The following is a 24,735-nucleotide window of genomic DNA, read 5'->3' on the forward strand; positions in this document are numbered from 1 at the left end:
AGTGATAAGTTGATTGTGACATTGAAATTGTATGGAATGAGCATCGAGATGTTTTTACGAATAAATGTGAAGTGATAAGTTGATTTTAATGTATACGTTTTAATATATGTAATGATAAAATCATATGTATGGATAAATTTAATTTCAATTTAAGTATTGTGAACTATAATTGGAATATAACTTTTAATTCGAATACAATTGGAATATTAAGTTGAAATTTAATGTTAAATTTCGAATACTATAATTTATATTTTAATTTTAAATTTCGAATAATATTATTTTTATTTTTATTTTAAATTTTGAATAATATAATTTGTATTTTAAAAACATTTATCAAATATTTAATGTTAAATGTGAATAAAAAATAACATTAAAAATATGTATGTAACAACCATGAAACATTTAAATAACATAACCAAATTACATAAAATTCTGAAATATAACTATTTAAATAACATTAAAATACAACTGGATCACCGATGTCGTCTTCTCGAATGAGTTCCACATGGCGGTTGTCTATTTCGTGGAGGATTTCTTCGTGGAACTTGTTCTTCAGTCCCCTCATCTTCACTATCATCATCAGCAGTATTTTCTTCATTTGGTGTAGATGACGCTGAAGGGCCTGTATAAAATAACGACCCTGGAGGAGTGCTAGTAACAACCCACCGCTCCCCGGGAACTGTGAAAACTGTGGAAACATTGGCATCGATGTCTGTGATCCAGATGGAGATTGAGGTGTCTGCGGAGAAGCACCACCAGCCAAATAAGATGCATATGAACCATATGTTGGATCATTAAACATAGTCGTATATGCACCTCCATATGGTATAAAACCCTGCGGGCTAGGCATGTAACCTGGCGGGCTAGGAATGTAACCCTGCGGGCTCGGAATGTAACCTGGCGGGCTAGGAATGTAACCCTGCGGGCTCGGAATGTAACCCTGCGGGCTCGGAATGTAACCCTGCGGAGATGGCATATGAACTGGTGGGCTTGGCATATGAACTGGTGGGCTTGGCATATGAAGTGGAGGGCTGGGCATGTACCCCTGCAGCATCGACGGATAAGGATGTTGTGGTGGGACTGATGCAGAACCGGTAGCGCTTTCTCTCCGTCCACGCGTCGGGGGACGATGATATTGAGACGGTTGACGTCTTTCTCGGCGCCTAGGAATGTTAACCCCTCGTGCTTCCGTCGAAAGTAGAAACGGCTTCCCATTTTCATTAAACCAGTCCATATAGTTATCCGTAACCATATGACTAGTTTCAACGTAATATTGTCGAGGGGCCAACAGTGCATATCGGTTCTCCCAAAGCGCAATCCAATCTCTGTGTCTCACCACCCAGTTAACATCTTTCTTTCCTCGTCTATCTATGTTATGCATGTTGTCTAAATTCCTAGGTGCTCCAGGAATATATTGCGTACAACCATACTGACGGAGCACGCGATCAACTGGATGCCACTCAAAAATAGCATAACATATAAGAGGTATAACCGATATCCATACCTCTAATGACCCACTAAGGTGGGGTGGGATGCAAGCCTTCACTTCATCGCTCGCATAAGGTATCCACTGAAACTGAAATATAATATACAATTCAAATAATAAAATATTCTAATTATATCTAGCATTTTAAATTAAAATATTAATAATTAAACAAATTTAAAAGCATACCTCAGACCTAGCTTTCGTATCAATAGTAAACGAATTTCCTCTAACCCAGTATGTATACTTTTATGGTCCTTTCTTTTCTTTTCATCGACCACCTATGAAATATATAAACTAAATATCACCCTATTTAATTGAAAATATTTAAATCAAAATTTAGTTAGAAAATTACCTCAACAATAAGGGGAATATGTATGGTTCATTCACGTCGGCATAAGAAAGGCATGCGGAACCACGCCCATGATTGTAGAAGCAGGAGACATCCATCGATAGAAGTTTTCTTATAATTCGTCGCCCGACACATTTCTCTAAAGAGAAATGCCAAAACTACAGCGTCCCAACTATATCTTCCAGCTTCATCAAAATTAATTAGATGCCGCAACCACATACAATGCACCTGGTTGCGAGATTTGTCGGGCATCAATATTCCTCCAATTATTCGTAGAATATATGTCCGAGCACATGTCTTTGCTTGATCCTCTGAAGCATTTTCATTTAAAACCTCAAAATTAGCTTTCAACCAAGATAAAGCTATTTTACCTCCATTAAACTCTGGCGGAGCAGCTCCAAGATAATCAATGCACATTGTCTGCCAATCACCATCCGCCATACCACACATCATATTTCCGTCGACGGGAAGCCCCAGATGCATAGAGACATCCTCCAATGTAATTGTGGCATCTCCACATGGAAGGTGAAAATTGTGTGTCTCGGCCTCTACCTCTCAATCAGTGCAGAAATTAGGACAGGTTCGAGTTTGCAACCGCCAATAATTGTTGCAATATACCCGAACCCGGCAGAAGCCAAATATGGCAAAATACGTTCCGTGTCGGTATACATGGATTTTTAATAAAAGTCTCTAAAATACGATCAGTATCCTAAATAATATGCATTATAAAATAAAAATTAATATAAATTCATAATAACTTTAAAATAAAATAAATTTAAATATTAAAATTAATTATAAAAAATATTACTATATCGCTAAAATGTCTGGAGATATGATCAATATCCAATCGCAACAGCATTTCGTTTTCCATTATAACTGTAGACAAAACAATATAATTAGCACACAAAAAATTAATAATTTAAAAAAAAAATTAATAAATATTATTTTAATAGAAAAATAATATTTACATAAATATATTAATATAAAATATAATAACTATTTAAAAATACTAACATAAAAATAAATTTCTTACCACTAATAACAAATTTAAAACTCAAATAGTTCGAGAATTTGAGTTATATAAGAGAGGAGAATATGATTTTAGTGTCAAGAATGAGGGAGGGTTGAGGGAGTTTATATAAGAGAGGATGAGGAGTAGTTAGGGAAAACGGATGAGGGCATTTATGGCATTTAATGGAAGGCGCGTCCTCGGGGATGCGCCTTCCACACGTGGCATCCAACTCAACGAAAATACGGATAAAACACGTCTCCGAGGACGCGCCTTTTGCCAACTCAGTCGAAAGGATGTCACTTCGAGAAATATATGTCAAACAATACTAAAAAGATAAATATTCGATAAATATATGTGGTCAAATCGCCATAGAATTACAGCTTGTCAATGTTCCAATAATTATGCGGGGGCCAACTTACTTTTTAGGAAACTTGGCAGAAACAGAGACATCGAATAAATTCGAATTCAAATCTTAATATTTGTAATAAAATTTTTCCAAATAAAACATAATTTTCTTATAGTTCTACACTCGGTAATAATTATGATAAACAATATAATGTATCCCCCTCCAACCTGCAAAAACCTTCTTCGATCCGAAAACCCTAGGGTGCTAAACAAGATGTCAGCCGCTTAGCTAAGAAGTCTACTTCGAAGCTCCGTTGGGAACCTCGGCGGATTTCGCACCAGACGGGTTCAACTCATCCCACGCTTCAATCCATGTCACCATAGCGTCGGCGAGCTTATTGAAGTAGTCATCAACCTTACTTAGTTTTGCCTTGACCTGCTTCGAGATTTCGATGTAGCATTGCTGAACCGTAGTGCAGTCCTTAGGAAGGGTAACGGACTGGAAGAACGGGATCAACTCTTCTTGCCAGTAAATTCCTTTGTATTCTTTCTTAAGATTCACAAAAGGGTTGCTCGCTTTGCTGTGCCAAATGTACGGCAATCCCGTCTTCACTCCCAATCCGAGGTGGTCGCATATAACCTGCGTGTGAACCGAACAAGCTATTAACAGTTGCAGTGTAATAGGAAGCTTATACATATAGCCCCAGGAAACTTTAACATTAAAGATCCACCGGATAGGTGGTGGCACGAATGATAAGATACCTTGGTACACCAGCCGGCCCACATATCATCGTATCGTCCAATAGGCTGACCATCACCCATCAGTCCAAAGTACATTGCAGGGCCGATCAATTCACGGTTGAATGCCAGATTCATACCACACATGGGAAAGAGGGTTCCTTTGGGTATTGTCATAATAGCATCAACATACCTGATAAAAATTAGATGTCGGAATTACTCTTCATTTATAGGAGCAAGTACATTGCACAAAATGTGAAGTGTAAATAGATATACCTGGTGTTCCTCTCAAGAGGCTTGACAAGCTGAGTCGGTGCATCGTAATCCGGGATGTTGAGCCAAAGGCCATGAGACAATGCAGTGGAGCACCCTCGCGGAGACTGAACGGGTAACCACGAACAAAATCTGCGCCATCTCGGTACGGGTCGTAGAGAGTGTTGAAGAAAAACGGAGTAGATGGACACAGAAGGTTCTTAATGTGCTGCTCCAGTGCGTTAATGTCTTTGCCAGATGGATCTTTCGCAACCTGTAAACCAACCAACTTCAGACTAACTTTACATACATGACAACAACATTTCATTGTCAGATCTCAAGAAAATGCATCCAAAAGTAAAGGGAAAAAAACAATTGCACGAGAAGGATACGATCACTTACAAACACAGGAATGTTTTGTTAAAACAAATAAATCTCAAGCACATTCCAAAACCTAATCAGCTTAAGACAATCAAAACTCATACCAAAAGCAGCTAGAAGAAGGCATTTTAATTTACCTATGTAATCAATCAAGGATTTAGTCACTTCAAACAAACAGATAATACAGAACACCAAAAATGTGTCCGATAATCGAACATCGAACATGAAGAAAACAGCAAAAGACCATGAAATTATTAGGAATGGCTACTAAGACTTACATCACCATTGTCAAGCAAATGAGCAAAGGCTTAACATTAGTTAATGACTAAAATGCAGGATCACTGTCACAAAAGCGCAACAAACCAAAGCATTAATCTATAGAAAACAGAACAGTAAACACAGATAAATATATGTTCTTTACAGATCAAGTAGCAAATCAAGATCGGGAAATAGCACCGAATTGCATTAAAATAACAGCTTTTTTAAAAAGAAAATCAAGTCACCAAAACACTAAACAAAATTCAAAGTTTCCAAATCACATCAAGATCTAAACTTCCACACCCAGAACACTAAAACCTGGAATCAAGATCCAAAACTTAAAACCCAGATTCATAACAGTAAAAATAAATAAACCCAATCGCCAAATCCAAAAAATTGAGTGAAACCCAGTAATCCAAAAACCCCAACCCAAAACTTAAAAAGAAGAAGAAGTAAGGAATGATCTTTTATCTTACAAAGCAGTCATCGTCAATGGTATAAATGTACTTCTTCTTGGAAACCATATAACCGAAGCAGCGACAAGCAGAGTCCTTGAAAGAGATGCAAGAGGACTTAGGACCAAGAATCCTGTTGATATCGTTCCTATTGTAAAGCTCGTAATCAAAGCCTTCGGGAACTTTGATGGTCTTCGAAGGGTCACCGTCTTGAACGATGATGAGATGGTAAGGCTGGAAAAAGGGTCTCCACATCTCCAAAAAGTCCAAGTTTCGAATGGTGGGAATCACTATGTCGAGCTCATCTTTCAACAGAGGAACCGGTGAGATTGTGGACGGTTGGGCCATTGGCGAAAGCTTGGACTTGGGGAACCAAATCAGAGAGAAATGAAGGGATGGGGGCGGGTTTGACTGTTTGAGATATGGGATGAAAGAGGGGAAATGGCGTTTCTATAAGAGTTTTTCTTATCTTGGGTGGCACGTGCCAACAAAAAAAACGGCGACTTTTTGGTTGGAAAACAGCTCAACTTGATTCATGCTGTCATGTTTTTCGGTGTAACAATATTTGACAAATCTAATAAGGTTAAACTACATATTTACACATTCATTTATTCTTATAGTTTTATTTTAGTCATTTATTTTAAAAAAATCATATTTAACATTATATTTTGATTTTATTTTAATTATAATCATTAAAAACTTAATGGTCGTATTGATATGTAACCAGAAATTAATGTTACATCATCATTAAAAAATTATTACATCAATAATTCTGTTATTGTTTTAGAATGATAGATCAAAACGAAATAAAACGTAACATTAAATATACTTTTAAAAAATAATTGGGGGGCTAAAATGAAATCATGAGAATAGATGATTGATTAAATACGTAGTTTACCCTAATTCTAATAAGAAAGTTGGCGCATGCGAGATGAGCGTGGTCAGCACGATCAAGTGCGGGTAACGGTCGTGTCTGAAAGCTCCAGGTACGCGGGATGTGATCAAGTACTTGAAAGTTTCAAAGTCTAGGAGAAAGCCAGGTCAATGATACACACGTGGCAGGTTAGTAAACGAAGGTCACTTTTCTAAATTTGCTCAGTCCCTGTAATTTTATCTTTTAACAGACTGGGTCTCATTATCGTATTCGTCCCCCCTCAATTCTTGGGAAAGTCTAAAAAATAATAATTTAATTTAAAGATAAAATTTATGAAAATAGAGATATCGAAAATATGATAAAAAGACATTTTAAGTTGGAGTAATATAAAATATTAATTTTTTATAATACTCTCTATTAAACTTTAAATATTATTTTTTCTATAATATTTTATATGGTAATCGAAAATGTTACATTCTTTGTACCGTTTTAAGTCCAAAAAAAAAAAGGAAGTATATAACATTTCAAATTACGTCGAACTTAAATGTTATGTTTTTATCACATTTCGATGTACTCTTTACCGTCATTTTTTAGTCTTAAATTATTAGATTGTACCGCATAATTACCCCTCACTTCTTTCGTGCTAATATATATATATATATATAATTCTTTTAAATTTTTTAATTTTTTTCAGAAATATATAAAATTCAAATTAGAAAAACAATTATTTCAAAATAATAAAATGTATTCTTAAAAAATGAATAATTAAATTTAAAGCATGATAATTTTATTAGAGGTCTAAGAGCAAAGTGGGCTTTATAACTATCCACATACTGCGACTCTCGGTCAGAACGAAGTGGGTTTTCATTAAAGTGATTGTATAAACCGACCGAGCTAAACCGGAGTTTTTTCTCTTTAACCAATATTGCGTGAATGATATGACGTGTGTGTTTTATTCACATTTCTTATTAATTTTAAAAAACATGGTGTATAATTATTTTTGTTTTTATTTAATTAAGATGTAATCTACGGATTAATCGTGTTAATAATTAGATAGGTGACATAACAGTTAATGTTTTAGTATAATCACATTTAGTTCATGTTGTTAATATCTCCAATTTAGTCATACTTTTAATAAATTAAAATAAATTTAATTATCCAATTAGATAATATGTGTCACTGGTGTCACATGTCCATTCAGTTAAAGGACTAGCTTTATTTTAATTTGTTTTTAATTTAAAAATATATAGTTTATGTTAAAATATATTAAATTTATTAAATTAAAATAAAATTAGTTTTCCAACCGAATGGTGATATGTGGCACCAGTGACACGTAACATCATTCAATTGGAGGATTAAATTTATTTTAATTTATTATAAGTAGAACTAAATTTAGAGAATATAAATAACAGTGACTAAATGTGTGATTATACCAACATATTTAACTACCACACATCACCTAATTTGTTAACTAATAACGATAGTTAACTTGTGTGATCACATCTTAATTAAATAAAAATGAAAGTGACCGTATATTATTTTTTTTGAAATAAGTGAAGAAAAGTGAATAAAATACAAACATAAGTGATCGATCATGTAGTTATCCCTTATTTATTTTCACATCGTCATATTATTCATCTAATTAGAGTTTCTTTTTCTTATTATCCATCATCACAAAGAATCGTTGTTTTCTACGTCTTTTGTGATCATCATAGATATCAATAAACTCGTCTCATTATCTTTTGTTTCTTTATTGATTTTCTCAAAATCTCTTTAAAACTCACAAAATTAAACACACACAAAATAAATTATTTTTAGGGATTTAGGAGCTTAGTCAGACTTGAGGTTTTGGGGTTCGTTAAAAAATTTGAACAATAAAAAATATTCTTCTAAGAAATGAACAACATATCTCGAAATTAACCTCATCGAACAACTATCAGAGAGATTCGAGGCATTAAAGGTTGAAGTTTTAGATCTTTTTCGATTTTGATTGAGTTAAAAAAAACTAGATCATGGAGAAGAAGTGAAAGAAAAATGTTAATGTTTTGATATTAATCTTGTTATAAATGACGACAATCGATCATAGGTGACCACAATAGTAGCTTAGAGTTTTCTTTGGGAAAATGGAAAATAACCATAATGTCATCACATCGTTAACAATTTAGCAATACAATGGTAAAAAAATCAATTCGAAAAAATTACTGATAAAACTGAAACTTCTTATAGTTTAGTGACCAAAACGAGACATAGTCTAAAGTTTAGTGACTAATAGTGTAGATTACCCTAGTTTATAATACAAAGTGATTATTTCATTATTTAGCAATTTAAAATATTTTTATTGAAATCTAATTATACAAAGTACATATTAATGTGAAAAATAATCTTTAATATTATAATAAATAGTGATCCAAGAAAATAATAAAATTCAAAGGCTAGCCTTTATACGTGTGTGTGTGTCTATGTATATATATTTCAGATTTTGGTTCACTTTCAATAAACCCTACTCATGAGTGATAATTATAAATAAGTAGGTTATTTCAGGACCAACAAGACACCTACCTTTTATCTTTTAATTTTGCTTTTCTTAAGCATTTGAATTTGAATTTGAGCTGAGACCTCATATTCAGAAAGAGATACAATTTGCCCCCTGCTCCCCACCATCCTACCAGTTTCTTGCTATTGAAGCAATCAAATGCCTGATTCACATGGCTAATTGCAAAGCTTGAATTCCCATCGTTTAATGTTAAACTTTTGCTTCAGAATGCAGAAAACTAAGACATTTTCTTTAAATAAATAAGATGGAAATATGTAGGAAAATAAACATCCCATGAGGTGTGAACAACCAGTTGGTAGGACATTTCCAAAGCATTGTTCTTTCCCTTTTTAAACACAATGCAATAATGCAAAGCAGCTTACGGATTACGAGTTCTTTGCGACGATGACATTCTGGGAAATGGGATTCGATCAATCAACCGAAACGTGTTATTATTGATGTCGGAGAAGCTGCCTTCCAGGAATGAAGTCCATACGTGGTCTGGTTGTTCTGTTTCTTGTTATGCTTCCTAGTGCAGGTAGTGTTTCTGCAATTAGAACTTCATGTTTGATCTATTTTATTACCATTGGTTTCTGATTCTGTGTTTTTTTTTCTTTTTATGTTTTTAGTTTCATATGATCCATTGGATCCTACCGAAAATATAACAATAAAATGGGATGTTGTCTCTTGTACAATGGATGGCTATGTGGTGAGTTTTTTTTTTATGCTATTGTACACTTTTATGATAATGTCCGATATTCACGTCCGACACATTCAAACATGATCGTATCGATTGATGTATGAATCCGAGAAACATATAGTTTTTTTTTTTTACAGGGAGAGGCATTGATCATGTTGTGTATTGATCTTTTGTGATTCTATCAGGTTGCAGTGACGATGAGCAACTTCCAAATGTATCGTAGCATCGTGAGCACTGATTGGACCCTAGGGTGGCAATGAGCTAAGAAAGAAGTGATATGGTCCATGGTAGGGGCTCAAACCACTGAGCAAGGAGACTGTTCCAAATTCAAAGGAAATGTGCCTCACTGTTGTATGAGAACACCCATAGTGGTTGATTTGCTCCCCGAAGTTGCTTACAACCAGCAGTTCTCCAATTGCTGTAAAGCCGGCATCGTGTCTGCTTGGGGACAAGATCCTTCCGGCTCCGTCTCGGCCTTTCAGGTTAGTGTTGGATTTGTAGGAGAACTTCAAACAAGACGGTAAAACTTCCCACGAATTTCACTCTGCTCGGTCCAGGACCAATCTATACTTGCGGACCTGCTAAGTTGTGCCTTCCACGCTCTACCTCACAATTGATCATCGGTGAAAAACTCAGGCATTGAGTAAGCATTGTTCCACCTGCAATTTTAGTACTGAAATTTCCAAAGTTAATGTTTTTTCCAAAGTTGATGTTTTCAATTGTTTGCAGTGACATAGAACGTGACATGCACTTAATCGCAATTTCTTGCCTCAAGGAACCCGAGCTGTTGCATTTCCTTCTCGTCTTTCTATAACGAGACCATCACACCTTGCCCTAAATGTGCTTGCGGTGGCCAAAACAGAAACTTTGTGTAAGCCTCTCCATCAAACTGTATATTCGAGTGTTTATATTGCAAATCCGGACGATAACTTCATTGCCGTGCTCAATGCTCATGATAGTTCGATTTTGCAGGAGTGATTCAAAGCAGGCACATATGAAAGGGATAAACACTCCAAGGAAAGACAATGCACACATCATATGTGCCCTATAAGGGTGCACTGGCACGTGAAACTCAACTACAAGGACTACTGGTGTGTGAAGATCGCGATCACGAATTCTAATCATCGGATGAACTACACACAGTAGACGCTCATCGCACAGCATCCGAATCTCAATTCCGTCACCCAAGTCTTTAGTTTCGATTACAAGCCTCTAGTGCCGTAGGAAGCCATAAGTGAGTGCCTGAGACTTAATGAAACTCTTTGCAGAAGTAACCTAGATAGCAATATGGAACCCGGACTCGACTAACACCTTGATCGACTCAATTTATGCAGATGACATGTATGTTTTACGGCATGAAATTTTACAATGACTTACTAATGGAAGCAGGGCCCCAAGGAAATGTTCAGTCTGAGGTGCTCCTGGGGAAGAATAAGGACACAATTACCTTCAAGCAGGGTTGGGCATTTCCTCGGAAGGTCTACTTTAAAGGTGATGAATGCTTGCTACCACCTCCGGATACCTACCCTTTTCTACTAAATTCTGCCTTTGTAAATCCGATCGCAATGTCGACAATGGCAGCCTATGTAAATCCGATCGTAATGTCGACAATGGCAACGGCAACGGTCCTTGTGTTTATGCTAAGAGAAAATCGCCTCAGTGACAAAAAATGCCTTATAATATACGATTTTAACCAACTTTTTCCGGATTTGCCAAAATGACCAACAAAATCGCAATGCGATCGCTAATTCGCAACGCGATCTCCATTATCGCAAATTCGCGTTGCATTTCGCGTTTCGATAGTTGGAAATCGCGTTGCGATGGTCTACAGTGTCGTTGCGATTTTCCCAATTCGCAATGTGAATAAGTAAATCACAACGCGAATTGGGAAAATCGCAATGCGATACTGACTATCGCAATGCGATACTTACTATCGCAATGCGATAATACAAAATCGCAACGAGATACTGACTTTCGCAACGTGATAATACATAATCGCAATGCGATTTTCAAAGCGCCATTAGTATCCTGGCCAAGTATTTTATTTTTAAATTCCAAAAACGAATATTAATATATTGGAACACTGAACCGTCCACAGTATATCCGTAATGCAACTCATAACCTAAAACCTAAAATCACAACTCAGTCCCATCTCCATCTCTCACTCTCTCACCCATCTCCGACGAAATCCGTCCCCATCTCCGGCGAAATCCGTCTATCTCCATCTCTCGGAGCCACCCTCACAATCAGAAATGGAAAATCAACCAAATCAACCAACGAGGGTTAGATTTTTTAATTTTTCTTTTGAAATTTTGCATTATTATTAGGTTTTTCATATTGAAATTGATGATAAGTTTACTGGTAATTTCAATAATAGATTAACCTTCACTTAGATTGCTTATTATTAACCGAGAATCGCAACGCGAAATGAAAATCGCAACGCGATTTTAGTTTCGCGTTGCGATTCTCTCGTTGCGATAGTCAAATTCGCGTTGCGATAGTCATTTTCGTGTTGCGATTTTCATTTTCAGAAACTATTCTTCTTATGCAAATTGAAACTTGAATGAATTGCATTACTTCAACCAAAAAACAAAGACAAATAAGAAATTCACAGTGTTGCAAATTTAAGTTTGAAGAATAAACTACTACTCTTTATGTTTATTATTGTTTTTGGTATATCTTCACAGTGTAGTTTTTGGTATATCTAACTTAGTATGTTATTGTTTTGTAGAAATTTTATTCGGCTCAATTAACCTTAAAGAAATAAAGTCAGCCTGGCCAAAACAATTGCGTCGAAGCTTTCACCTGCACAAAGAAAAATGTTTGATGATACTTGCTTCGGGCCATGGCTGAAAGTACAACATCCCGGTGGAGATGCGATGTTGACACACCTATTTCTTCAAACCATGACTAGGGATCTACCAGATACTATACAACGTCGTGATGAAGAGATATGGTTTGATTTTCCACCGGCGTATACGTGTTTTGGGCGGGAGGAGTTTTGCTTAATCACTGGTCTACGCTTCGGACACGATGATGTAGGTCGGTACACTAGACATATTACCGCCCATCATGGTTATCCCGGGTTTTTCCTGAGCTGAGAGGCCGAATCTACACGTGGAAGACCTGACGATATTATTGAATAAGAAGATGGTTTTACTCGGATGGATGACGTCGACGTTGTCCGAGTATGCCTTCTAATTCTTTTGCATGCCGGCTTTTTAGGCAGAGAGGCCACAAACCTATTCCAAATGATCTAATCAAATTGGTAAGACCTAAATGCGTGGAACCTGTTTCCGTGGGGCTCGTATTTATGGAAAGCTACATGGAATAAGTTATCGTCTGCCTTGGATGATCGAAAAAGTTTGCATGGCGATGGTTCCAAATACACTTTGACAGGCTTTATTTGGGCCTTTAAGGTAAGAATTTGTATATAATGTTTCCAAATTATAAGTAATTATTTAACAATTACTAATGTTTGTTTATATTGTTTGTAGATTTGGATATTTGAGGCATTTCCCGCCATGAAGACATATGCAATAAAAACTTCAAATAATATTCCCAGGGCTATTTCCTGGAAGAGGAAACGGACCTTGCAATGGGAAGATTTACTACGGTATACGACAATAAATAATGTAAGTTAACATAAATACTACCATATGTTTATAACAAGTTATTACTAGTACACGTTTAACTTTGTTTGAGCTTTTATATATTAGGAGGCCAACACTCCTCTACAGAGGCTGACACCCGGAAGCTGAGCTTGCCACTGATTGGTGGCAAGCTAGTAAGCGTTTTTTGATTGAACGGTTGATGAGCAGCCTCCACTTCGGGAGCCATCACATCGCCCAGAGCTATCACCTCACCAGAGCCATCATCTGATCGACCCGGCTATACACCTCCACAACGACATCCATCACCTATTATGTCACATCATCGAGCCTCTTCTCCACCATCACCGCAAGATAGGCGACCAGAAAAGATGCCACGACGTTTATCTCCCTGTTCTCCACCTCCACCTCAACGGGATGAGTTAGGGGAGTTACGTGATGAGGTCAATGCCTTGCGTGAGGAGGTCGGTACTTTACGCAAAGACGATGGTGCATGGCGTATTGAGGTGTCTACATTACGCGGTGAGGTAGCCGCTCTACGTGAGATGGTAGCATCGTTGCAGAATGAGGTTCATACTCTACGCAACGAGGTAAGTTTAAGATTTTCATACTCGTAATTCATTCGGTTGCTGCTAATACTGCTAAACTGTTTTGTTAGTATTTATTTTTGGTTTTGTTTTTGTCTTTTGGTTGAAGTAATGCAATCCATTCAAGTTTCAATTTGCATAAGAAGAATAGTTTACTTTCGCAACACGAAAATGACTATCGCAACGCAACGGATGGCTATCGCAATGCGAAATGAAAATCGCAACGACAAATCGCAATGCGAAATGAAATCGCAACGACAAAATCGCAACGCGAAATGAAATCGCAATGCGATTTGTGTTTCGCGTTGCGATTTTGTCGTTGCGATTTCATTTCGCATTGCGATTTTGTCGTTGCGATTTTCATTTCGCATTGCGATAGCCATTTTCCGCGTTGCGATAGTCATTTTCGTGTTGCGATTTTAAATTTCGTGTTGCGAAAGTAAAATTCTTCTTCTGGAATGTTTTATATGTTGTCCTTTTAAATGTTTATATAAGTGCTTACTTCTGGAATGTTATCTGAGCATTTGTGAACTATGATAGAATAATGACTTGGTGGTGAATACAATGCTAGTTTGAAACATATTTGTCTTTGTTAATATCATGTCTGTTTATTTACTGATTTATGTATTAATTTTTTTTAGCGGCCCGATAAACGCATCAGACGGCGTGGACGTGCTATTACGTCTCCGTTCACCCCAATGGTGCGAAGACTCCGCAAGAAGAAGCCCGACTCACCGGTCACCCTCAAGAGTCCCCTCCAATCGTTCAAGAGACCCTATCCTCCCTCAAGATTCCCCCCCACGTTCAAGAGGCCACTGTCATCGTTGAATAGGTTCCTCCCACCATTCCAGAGCCCGATTCACATGTGGTAATATCGAAGTATTGAGAAACCCCCACCGGTTCCGGACAGATGGATGAGAGTTGGCTCTGTATGAGTTACCGGCTAGTACCCTTCTGGTATCTGAAGTGGAGAGGAGAACTCTACCGGAAACAATTGTGGATAATACCCTTTGGGCTAAGACCGCAGTTGATTTTTATCTACATGAGCGGAGCCAAGGGTGTTACACTGACATCAGCAAACTCAACGATGAATGTTTTTGTTGCTTGATCGGTCTTGGTGGGGTGTGCTATTAGGGTTGAAGACAGTGGCTATTTGGATGGGGAGGTAAGTCTTATATTTGTCTATATATGATTTGATTAATTTGTTTAAAATTAATGTAATTCCCATATATGTATTTTTTGTAAAACAGCATATCGATGCGTGGGTGTCACGTCTACTAATAATAAGGAAGCTTAGGAAAAATAAAAAAATTCGCTATATACAATAATGTCGGTGGCTTTTCACGCAGTTCACTTGAAGAATCAACGAGATGAATCATTTTCGTTGGGCAATGGACAAGCTAAACTTTATCCTGCATGGTGGGAGGTCGATAAGGTTAGTGTTTATTTTGGAACGTCGTCACTGGCTTCTCGTCCAACTTCAGCTCCCATCCCTGAAGATAATAGTGTATGACAGCATGATCAATTACATATCACTGTCTAATTTGAGAGATATGTTCAAGGGATGGAGCTCTCATTTGGCTAAATTCTTTGATGTGATTAATTATTAGACTCATTCTGGACACAAGAAGCCAAATAAGTTCAATGTCACAGTTGTCAGAGACGAGACCGCGCCACAGCAATCGCCGGGAGCCAGAGGGGATTGTGGTCCTCTCGTATGCCTTTGCTTGGCGCGTTTGACGACGGGAAGCACAGAGTTTTTACCTCCCACCGATAGAGATAGAGCTGCAGTAGGCTTGTGGTTTCGGCATTATATGGCTAGAGCAATATATTCGAGACGCTGTCTACCTGCATCCGCGTTATGAAAGTTTTCATTGTTAATTGGTAAGTCAAATGCAAGTTTTGTTAACATATATATTCCTTTTGGTTTTAAAATGTTTGGTTAAGTACCTAGAATTCAATAATTTGTTGTTTGTAGGTTTTAGATGTGTAGGAAGTCTTGTTTGAGCAAATGTTTGGTTTCTACAGGTTAATCCTTAAGTGAGCTGCGTGAAATGTACGGGTCACAAAGTTGTTGATTCATTGATTCAATAATTGATGAAGAAATAAGAATTATTATTATTTTTTGATTGTTTAATTGATTTGTAAAAGATGATTTGTAAATGTTGATTTGTTTAATTGATGTATACATAATTCTTATTTGTGTTGAAATGTAATAGTTGATTTGTTGATTTTCAATTTGTATTATGTTGAAGGCAAAACAGACTATCGCAACACAAAACTGACTATCGCAACGAGAGAATCGCAATGCGAAATGAAAATCGCAATGCGAAATGAAAATCGCAACGAGAAAATCACAATGCGATTTTCATTTCGCATTGCGATTTTGTCGTTACGATAGTCATTTCACGTTGCGATAGCCATTTTCGCGTTGCGATAGCCATTTTCGCGTTGCGATAGTCAAATGAATGTCTAATAAGTGATAACAACTGAACATATTATAGCAATGTTCAAACTCAAGTTACTATTACATGCCTAACTGAAAATGTTAAAAGTGCACACATAAAATACACATAATGCAAGTTTTGTTAACATATATACTCCTTTTTCATTTCGTATTGCGATTCTGTCGTTGCGATTTGCATTTCGCATTGCGATGGTCAAATGATTGCCTTTCGCAACGCGATTCTGACTTTCGCAACGCGATTCTGACTTTCACAACGAGATAATACAGAATCGCAATGCGAGTTTCAAAGTTCGCAACAGGTTTTAGTTTCGCAAGCCAAATTTTTTGTGTATATATCTACACAGCAGCAACAACTCATAACCTAAATCCCTAAATCGCAACTCATTCCATCTCCATCTATCACTCTCTCCGGCGACATCCGTTCCTATATCCAACGACATCCTTCCCCATCCGGCAACAGGTCTTAGTTTCGCATTTCGTTTGTTTAGTAAATTAATTTACAACCATGAAATCATCTAATGTTGATCATGTTTGGATAGATTTGTGTTTTGGAGGGTCATGGGAGAATGTTCATGGTGTTTTACAATATATGCCTTTACCCATGAATCTTCACTAAAACTGTCATTAAAGAAGTTAACTTATGAAACTCTAATGTTACGTGTTTCAAAGAAATTGAATTTAGAGTCCCTAAGTGGATTTAGGCTATCTTATCATAGAAATGGTAAAGTTTATTTGTTAACCGACAATGAAGATATTGAACGATTCATTGCTTACATTAATATTCAAGTGATGATGTTACATTGTATGTGTTGAACCTAGAAGTAGTATTGTTGGGTCAGTAGCGGGTAGTAATCAACTAAGTGGGTCTCAAAACCCACAACCTTTCTCTAATCCAAATCCAAATCAACTTTCAGCACCAAATTCCGGTTTTCGTATTGACCAATTAGACGATGATGAGCCAAGAGAAAAAATTGTGAGTACTAGTCAGTATTCGAAATTTGATCTTGGTAAATACCCGGACTTTGATATTGGTCAATACTCGGATTTTGATGATGTTTCAGAAGAAGAAACAGACCCTGCGTGTAATGATTTTGATATTGGTCAATACCCGAATTTTGATGATGAAACACCCGTTGCCGAGGAAGATGTTGTTGATGATAATGAGGAGGAAGTTACGACTGTGAATGAACATGTTGAACATCCATTCTGTAATTCATATAATCCTGAAGAAGAAAAAGAAGAAGAAAAAGTCCCCGAAGAAAAGAAAACGCCACGGGAGTATAACTGGAATATGCCAGAATTACTTCAGCTACCGGAAGAAGAGTTGGCAAAGAAAGCAGTTGATTGTTACACAAAAGTTATTCGTATCAAGAAATATGATTGTTTTGATACAAAGGAAGACTTGAAGATAGCTTTATACGAAATGTGTGGAAGATGGCTATCAACTAAAAGTTAACAAATCAAGCAAAGATCGTTTCGAAACAAGGTGTATGATTGACAAAAACTATACGTGGCGTATGATTGCAAGAGGATAAAAGATTGCGAAATGTTTCAAGTTAGGACTTTATGATAAACATACATGTTCAAGAACCCAAGTTTTTCCTAAACATAGACAGGCAAACAAAAAGGTTTTGGGTGGTTTTCTGGCTGAGTTAATGTTTTTGAATGGCAGGGTATATCGGGGACATGAAATTATGACTGACATGAATGCTCGGTTCAAGATTAGTATATCATATTCTCAAGCTTGGAGAGCCAAATGTTATGCCTTGGAATTGTTGAGGGGTCGCCAGAAGCATCGTTTGTCCAACTGCCGGCTTATTGTCACAATTTAAAGCTGAAAAATCCTGGTCGGTAACTCATATCAAACAGATAGAGAGGACGCTTTGAGTTGATGTTTATCGCCATTGGTGCTGCGGTTAGTAAATCAATATAATTCGTTGACTCATTTCTGTTAGTTACATGCATTTCACATTTAATGATTATATTTATTGTGTATATTATTTTGTAGATTCGTTCGTCTATTACTTGCATGCGCCCAGTTATTATAGTTGACGGAGCACATTTGAAAGGTCGATACCTTGGAGTAAACTTATTAGCAGTAGCCATAGATGCTAACAATGGGATATTGCCAATAGCTTACGGGGTTGGCAAATCTGAAACCTCTGATTCATGGACATGGTTTATGGGGCATCTTAGGGATTGCATAGGTCCTATTAGCAATATGACAATCATATCCGATAGGGCAAACTCAATTGACAACGCTGTTAGAAGTGTTCCCAGATGCTTTTCATGGACTTTGTGGTGTTCATTTGTATAGAAATCTAAATCAAGGTCTGCTGGTATAAAAAAGCACAAATGGACATACTGGAAGGCTGTAAAGGCTGTAAAGGCTTATCGGTAAGTGGATTTCAATAAGCATATAAACTGTTTAAGACGTGTTTTGCCTCAGTGCTCAACACTAGAAATGTCGGGTTTGAAAGATGGTCAAGAGTACATCAACTTGGAGCAAGATATGGTTTCATGACGTCTAATAGTGCAGAATCAATCAACGCTCTAAGTCGCCATTCCCGGAAATTACCCATTACTATGTTAATGGAGTTTTTTTGAGCCTCTATTCAACAGTGGTACTACAAGAAAAGAAACCATGCAGGTATTATTTCTTTGAATTCGTAACTTATCATATATTTTACTAAGTATTATTTATTTAATTTACAAGAACATTGGAACATCGTGTTACACCATGGACTGAAAAAAAGATAACGAAACGTGTTGTGAAGTCAACGTCATGGAGAGTTGAACCATGTTCAAACACTTTGTTTGAAGTACTGATAATAACTTAAATGAGCTTGTCGATCTAAATGCAAGGACGTGTAGTTGTATGAAATGGCAATATCTGGTTATCCGTGTGGTCATGTTATAAAAGGTTGCTCTTCATCTAAACCAAGATGATTCAAGCATACGCTATGGATTGCTACACTACAGAAGTATATCGACAGACTTATGCCGAGATTGTCTACCCTATTCCAATCCTTCTGAGTGGGACATACCAGATGACTTACAAACAGTTTTACCACCAGCCATGGATAAAGGCTACCTGGCCGACCAAAAAGTCACGATCGTATACCATCTAAGGGTGAAGAGAAAAGAGATCGACATGTAGTCGGTGCAAGGAAAGTGGTCATACAAGGTTGCATGTGGATCACCAGTGCCATCACAATCATCTTTTCCTCTACCAAAATATGGATCATCATCAAAATCCAAAGTTCATATGGTGTCAAGAAAAAGGCAATCAAAATCGCAATCATCTTTAAAATCCCAATCACAACTGGCTTCACCTTTTGGGACTGTTAACTTAGGTGATTTTTAAATGCAAACGCTGTATTATGTAGATTTTGTGTGAACTTTTAACATTTTCAGTTAGGCATGTATTAGTAACTTGAGTTTGAAAATTGCTATGATCTGTTTCAGATGTTATCACTTAATAGGTAATCATCTTAATGTCTATCGCAACGCGGAAATTACTATCGCAATACGAAATGAAAATCGCAACGAGAGAATCGCAATGTGAAATGAAAAATCGCAACGCTAATTTCGCAATGCGAAATGAAAATCGCAACGAAAGAATCGCAATGCGAAATGAAAATCGCAACGCGAATTTAATTTCGCGTTGCGATTTTCATTTCGCGTTGCGATTTTCATTTCGCGTTGCGATAGTACTTTTTGCCTTCAACATAATGCAGATTGAAATCAACAAAATCAACCATTACATTTCAATCAATTAAACAAGTACAAATAAGAATTATGTTAACATCAATTAAACAAATCAACTTTTACAAATCACCTTTTACAAATCAATTAAACAATCAAAAAATAAGCAATAATTATTAGAAAAAATAACACTTCTACTATTGAATCAACTTTTGCAGCCATACATCATTTTCACGCAGCTCACTTCTGAGATTAACCTGCATAAACCAAACATTTGCTCAAACAACACTTTCTACATCTAAAACTACAAACAGCAAATTATTGAATTCTAGGTACTTAACCAAACATTTTCAAATCACAAGCCTATAAACATACCAATTGTTTATGGACAATTTTATAACGCGGATGCAGGTAGGCAGCGTCTCGTATATATCGATCTAGCCATATAATATCGAAATCACAAGCCTACTGTAGCTCTATCTATATCGGTGGGAGGTAGATACTTTATACTTCCTGTGATCAAACGGTCCAACGCCAAGCATACGAGGACCACAATCCCCTCTGGGTCCTTTCGTTTGTTGTGGTGCGGTCTCGTCTCTGCTAACTATAATATTGAGCTTCTTTGGCTTCTTGTTTCCAGAACGAGTCCAATAATTTATCGCATCCAAGAATTTAGCCAAATAAGAGCTCTATCCCTTAATAATATCTCTTAAATCAGCCAATGATATGTAATTTATCATGCTGTCATATACTATTACCTTAAGGGATGGGATCTGAAGCTCGACGAGAAGCCAATGGTTACATTCCAAAACAGGGATAAACACCTGCAATCATAAGTAATAATTCATTCATTTGCGCACTTATTTATGAATACCTTTAAACTCAATCTAAAATAAACACTAACCTTATCGACCTCCCACCATGCAGGATAAAGTTTAGCTTGTCTATTGTCCAACGCAAATGATTCATCTCGTTGATTCTTCAAGTGAACGGCGTTAAAAGACGTCGGCATAATTGTATATCGTGTATTTCTTTTATTTTCCTTAAGTTTCCTAATTATTAGAAGACGTGACACCCACACATCGATATGCTGTTTTACAAAAAAAGACATATATTAGTAACTTACATAAATTTATAAAAAAAAATAATCAAATTAAAATATAAGAAAAATATAAGACTTACCCCTCCATCGAATAGCCATTGTCTTCGACCCTAATAATACGCCCCACCAAGACCGATCAAGCAACAAATAGATATCATCATTGAGCTTGCATATGTCAGTGAAACACCCCTGGCTTCGCTCATGTAGATAAAAATCAACTGCGGTCTTAGCCCAAATGGTGTTATCCAGAATTGTGTCAGGTAGTTGTTCCCTCTCCACTTCAGATACCGGTATGGTACTGGCCAGTAACTCATACGAGAGCCAACTTGAATCCATCATGTCCGGCACGTCAGAGGGTTTCTCAAGATCCTACATATGACGCCATGTGAATCGGACTCTTGAATGGTGGGAGGGACCTCTTCAACGATGACAGTGGCCTCTTGACGGTGGGAGGGGACTCTCGAGGAATGATAGAGGCCTCTTCAATGATAGGAGTGGACTCTTGAGGGATGACAGTGGCCTCTTGAACGGTGGAGGGGACTCTCGAGGAATGATAGGGCCTCTTCAATGATAGGATGGACTCTTGAGGGATGACAGACGAGTCGGGCTTTTTCTTGCGGTGTCTTCGCACTATTGGGGTATACGGAGACTTAATAGCACGTGCACGCCGTCTGATGCGTGAACTCTGTCGTGCAAGAAAAACCCGACGTAAAACATCCACCATATTGGTCCGCTAAATAATTAAATACAAATATCAGTAAATAAACGGACATGATATTTAAACAGTGAAAACAAAGACAAATATCTTTCAAAACTTCAACCAAAGACAAAACAAAGACAAATACTAACTTCACAGTGTTAAAGAATACACAGTTTAGCAGAATTGGCAGCAACCGAATAAATTTACTTCAAACCAAAGACAAACAAAAAGACAAATACTAACTTCACAGTGTTAATAAACAGTTAGCAGTATTGGCAGCAACCGAATAATTTACTAAGCAATCTAAGTGAAATTGTTAATTTAAGTGAAATTACGATTTATCATCAAGTTAAATATGGAAAATCTTAAACTTACCTCATTTCGTAGAGTATGAACCTCATTCTGCAACGATACTACCATCTCACTTAGAGCGGCAACCTCACCACGTAAAGTAGACACCTCCTAGAGTATCGATCTCCTCACGCAAGGCATTGACCTCATCACGTAACTCCCTTGATTCATCCCGTGGAGGTGAAGAACAGGGAGATAGAAGTCATGGCATCTTTGCGGTCGCCTATCAGAGGTGATGGTGGAGAAGAGACTCGATGATGTGACGGGATAGTGATGGCTCTCGTTGTATAGGTGTATAGTCGGATCGATCAGGTGATGGCTCTGGGTGAGGTGATGGCTCTCGAAGTGGAGGAAGTGGAGGAAGTGGAGGCTGCTCATCATTTGTGCCATCAAGAAACGCTGACTAGCTTGCCACCAATCAGTGGCAAGCTCAGCCTCCGTGGGTGTCAGTCTCATTAATGGAATGTTGGCCTTCTAAAAATATAAAACTCAAACAAAGTTAAACGTCTACTATTAATAACATGTTTATATATGATAGTATTTGTGTTAACTTACATTATTATTGTCGCATATGGTATTAAGTCTTCCCATCCAACAGACGTTTCCTCTTTCAGGAAATAGCCCTGGGAATATCATTGAAGTTTTTATTGCATATGTCTTCATGGCGGGAAAGGCCTCGAATATCCAAATCTACAAACAATATAATAACAAACATTAGTATTGTTAATAATTAATTATAATTTTGAAAACATTATATAGAAATTCTTACCTTAAAGGCCCAAACAAAGCCTGACAAAGTGTATTTCGACCCATCGCCCCGCAAACTTTGCGGTCATCAAAGGCAGACGACAACTTAGTCCAGATAGCTTTCCATATACGAACCCCACGGAAACAGATTCCATGCATTTAGATCCTCTACCAATATTAGCTCCTGAGGAAAAGTAGTATAAGGTATACTCGGACAACATTGACATCATTCATCCGAATAAAATCATCTTTCTTATTAAACAATTTCTTAATGTCGTCGACGTGTAAGTTCGACTTCTCTATTGACTCATCAGGAAAAACCCTGGATAACTATGATGGGCGGGTGATATGACAAGTGTACCAGCCTACATCATCGTGTCCGAATCGTAGACCAGTGATTAAGCAAAACTCCTTCCGCCCAAAACAAGTATACGCCGGTGGAAAATGAAACAATATCTCTTCCTCACCACGTTGTATACTGTCGGGTAGATCTCTAGTTATGGTCTAAAGCCACAAATTGGTCAAATTAACATCTCCACCCGGATTCTGTACTCTCAGCCATGGCCCGAAGCAGGTTTCCTCAAATAATTTTCTTTGTGCAGGTGAAAGCTTCGAAGCAATTGTAGTGGCTAGGCTAACTTTATTCCTTATGTCAATGAAGCCGAAAAAAATTTCTACAAAAACAATAAACATACCAGGTTAGATATACCAAAAACTACACTGTCAAGATATACCAAAAACAATAAACATAAATAGTAGTTTATTCTTGAAACTAAAATTTGCAACACTGTTTTGTCTTTTGGTTGAAATGAAAATCGCAACGAGATAAAGAGAATTGCAACGCGAAATGACTATCGCAACGAGAGAATCGCAACACGAAATGAAAATCGCAACGCGAAATGAAAATCGCAACGAGAGAATCGCAACGCGAAATGAAAATCGCAATGCGATTTTGGTTCGCGTTGCGTTTTTTTATTTCGCGTTGCGATTCCTCGTTGCGATAATTATTTACGCGTTGCGATTTTCATTCTCGAAACTATTCTTCTTCTGCATTACTTCAACCAAAAGACAAAACAAAGACAAATACTAACTTCACAGGCTAAACAATTTAGCAGTATTGGCAGCAATTGAATGAATTTAATAAGAAATCTAAGTGAAATGGTTAATCTATTATTGAAATTACCAGTAAACTTATCATCAATCTCATATGAAAAACCTAAAATAATGCAAAAATTTTCAAAATAAAAATAAAAAAAGCTAACCCTCGGAGGTTGATTTTCCATTTCTGAATGATTGTGAGGGATTTTTGACTATGAATGGTTGTGAGGGATTTCGCCGGCGATGGGGACGGAAATCTTCGTAGATGGGGACGGATTTCGCCGTAAAGAGTTAGAGATGGAGATGGGACTGAGTGTTGTGATTTTGGATTTGAGGTTATGAGTTGCGATTACTGTGGACGGTTCAGTTTCCGATTTATTAAGAAAAAATTCGTGTTTGGAATTTGAAAAAAAAATACGCGTTAATACGAATGGCGCTATGTAAATCGCGTTGCGAAAGTCAGAATCGCGTTAAGAAAGTCAGTATCTCGTTGCGATTTTGTATTATCGCATTGCGATAGTAAGTATCGCATTGCGATAGTCAGTATCGCATTGCGATTTCCCAATTCGCGTTGCGATTTACTTATTCGCATTGCGAATTGGGAAAATCGCAACGACACTGTAGACCATCGCAACGCGATTTCCAACTATCGCAACGCGAAATGCAACGCGAATTTGCGATAATGGAGACCGCGTTGCGAATTAGCGATCGCATTGCGATTTTGTTGGTCATTTTGGCAAATCCGGAAAAAGTTAATTAAAATCGTATATTATAAGATATTTTTGGTCACTGAGACGATTTTCTCTTATATTAATCCTCTAGAGGCCATATGCAGTGAAGAATATTTTAAGAAACAACTACAACAGAAAAAGAAGAGCAATTTGTTTATCGTAAAGCATCGATCGGGTCCAGATGGGAAGATTCATGATAGTTGTGAGAAAGAAGAAGCTTGAGAGCTGCATCAATAGAGCATAAATGCTA

At 37.1% G+C, this 24,735-nt stretch overlaps 1 protein-coding gene and 1 pseudogene across 1 annotated transcript; one reads left to right on the plus strand and one right to left on the minus strand.

Moving 5' to 3' along the window:
• Positions 1 to 3,296: 3,296 nt before the first annotated feature.
• Positions 3,297 to 5,624, minus strand: LOC120215948 (probable UDP-arabinopyranose mutase 2). The gene is given in 5 exon segments (XM_039213474.1): positions 3,297 to 3,832; positions 3,955 to 4,123; positions 4,207 to 4,294; positions 4,297 to 4,456; positions 5,298 to 5,624. Coding segments are annotated over 5 exon segments (1,086 nt in total). The 3' UTR covers positions 3,297 to 3,490.
• A 3,394-nt stretch (positions 5,625 to 9,018) lies between these two features.
• On the plus strand, positions 9,019 to 24,719 carry LOC120215950 (annotated as a pseudogene).
• The last annotated feature ends 16 nt before the right edge of the window (positions 24,720 to 24,735 follow it).

Source organism: Hibiscus syriacus, unplaced genomic scaffold, assembly GCF_006381635.1.
Source record: "Hibiscus syriacus cultivar Baekdansim isolate YM2019G1 unplaced genomic scaffold, ASM638163v2 tig00110156_pilon, whole genome shotgun sequence".
NCBI lineage: Eukaryota > Viridiplantae > Streptophyta > Magnoliopsida > Malvales > Malvaceae > Hibiscus > Hibiscus syriacus.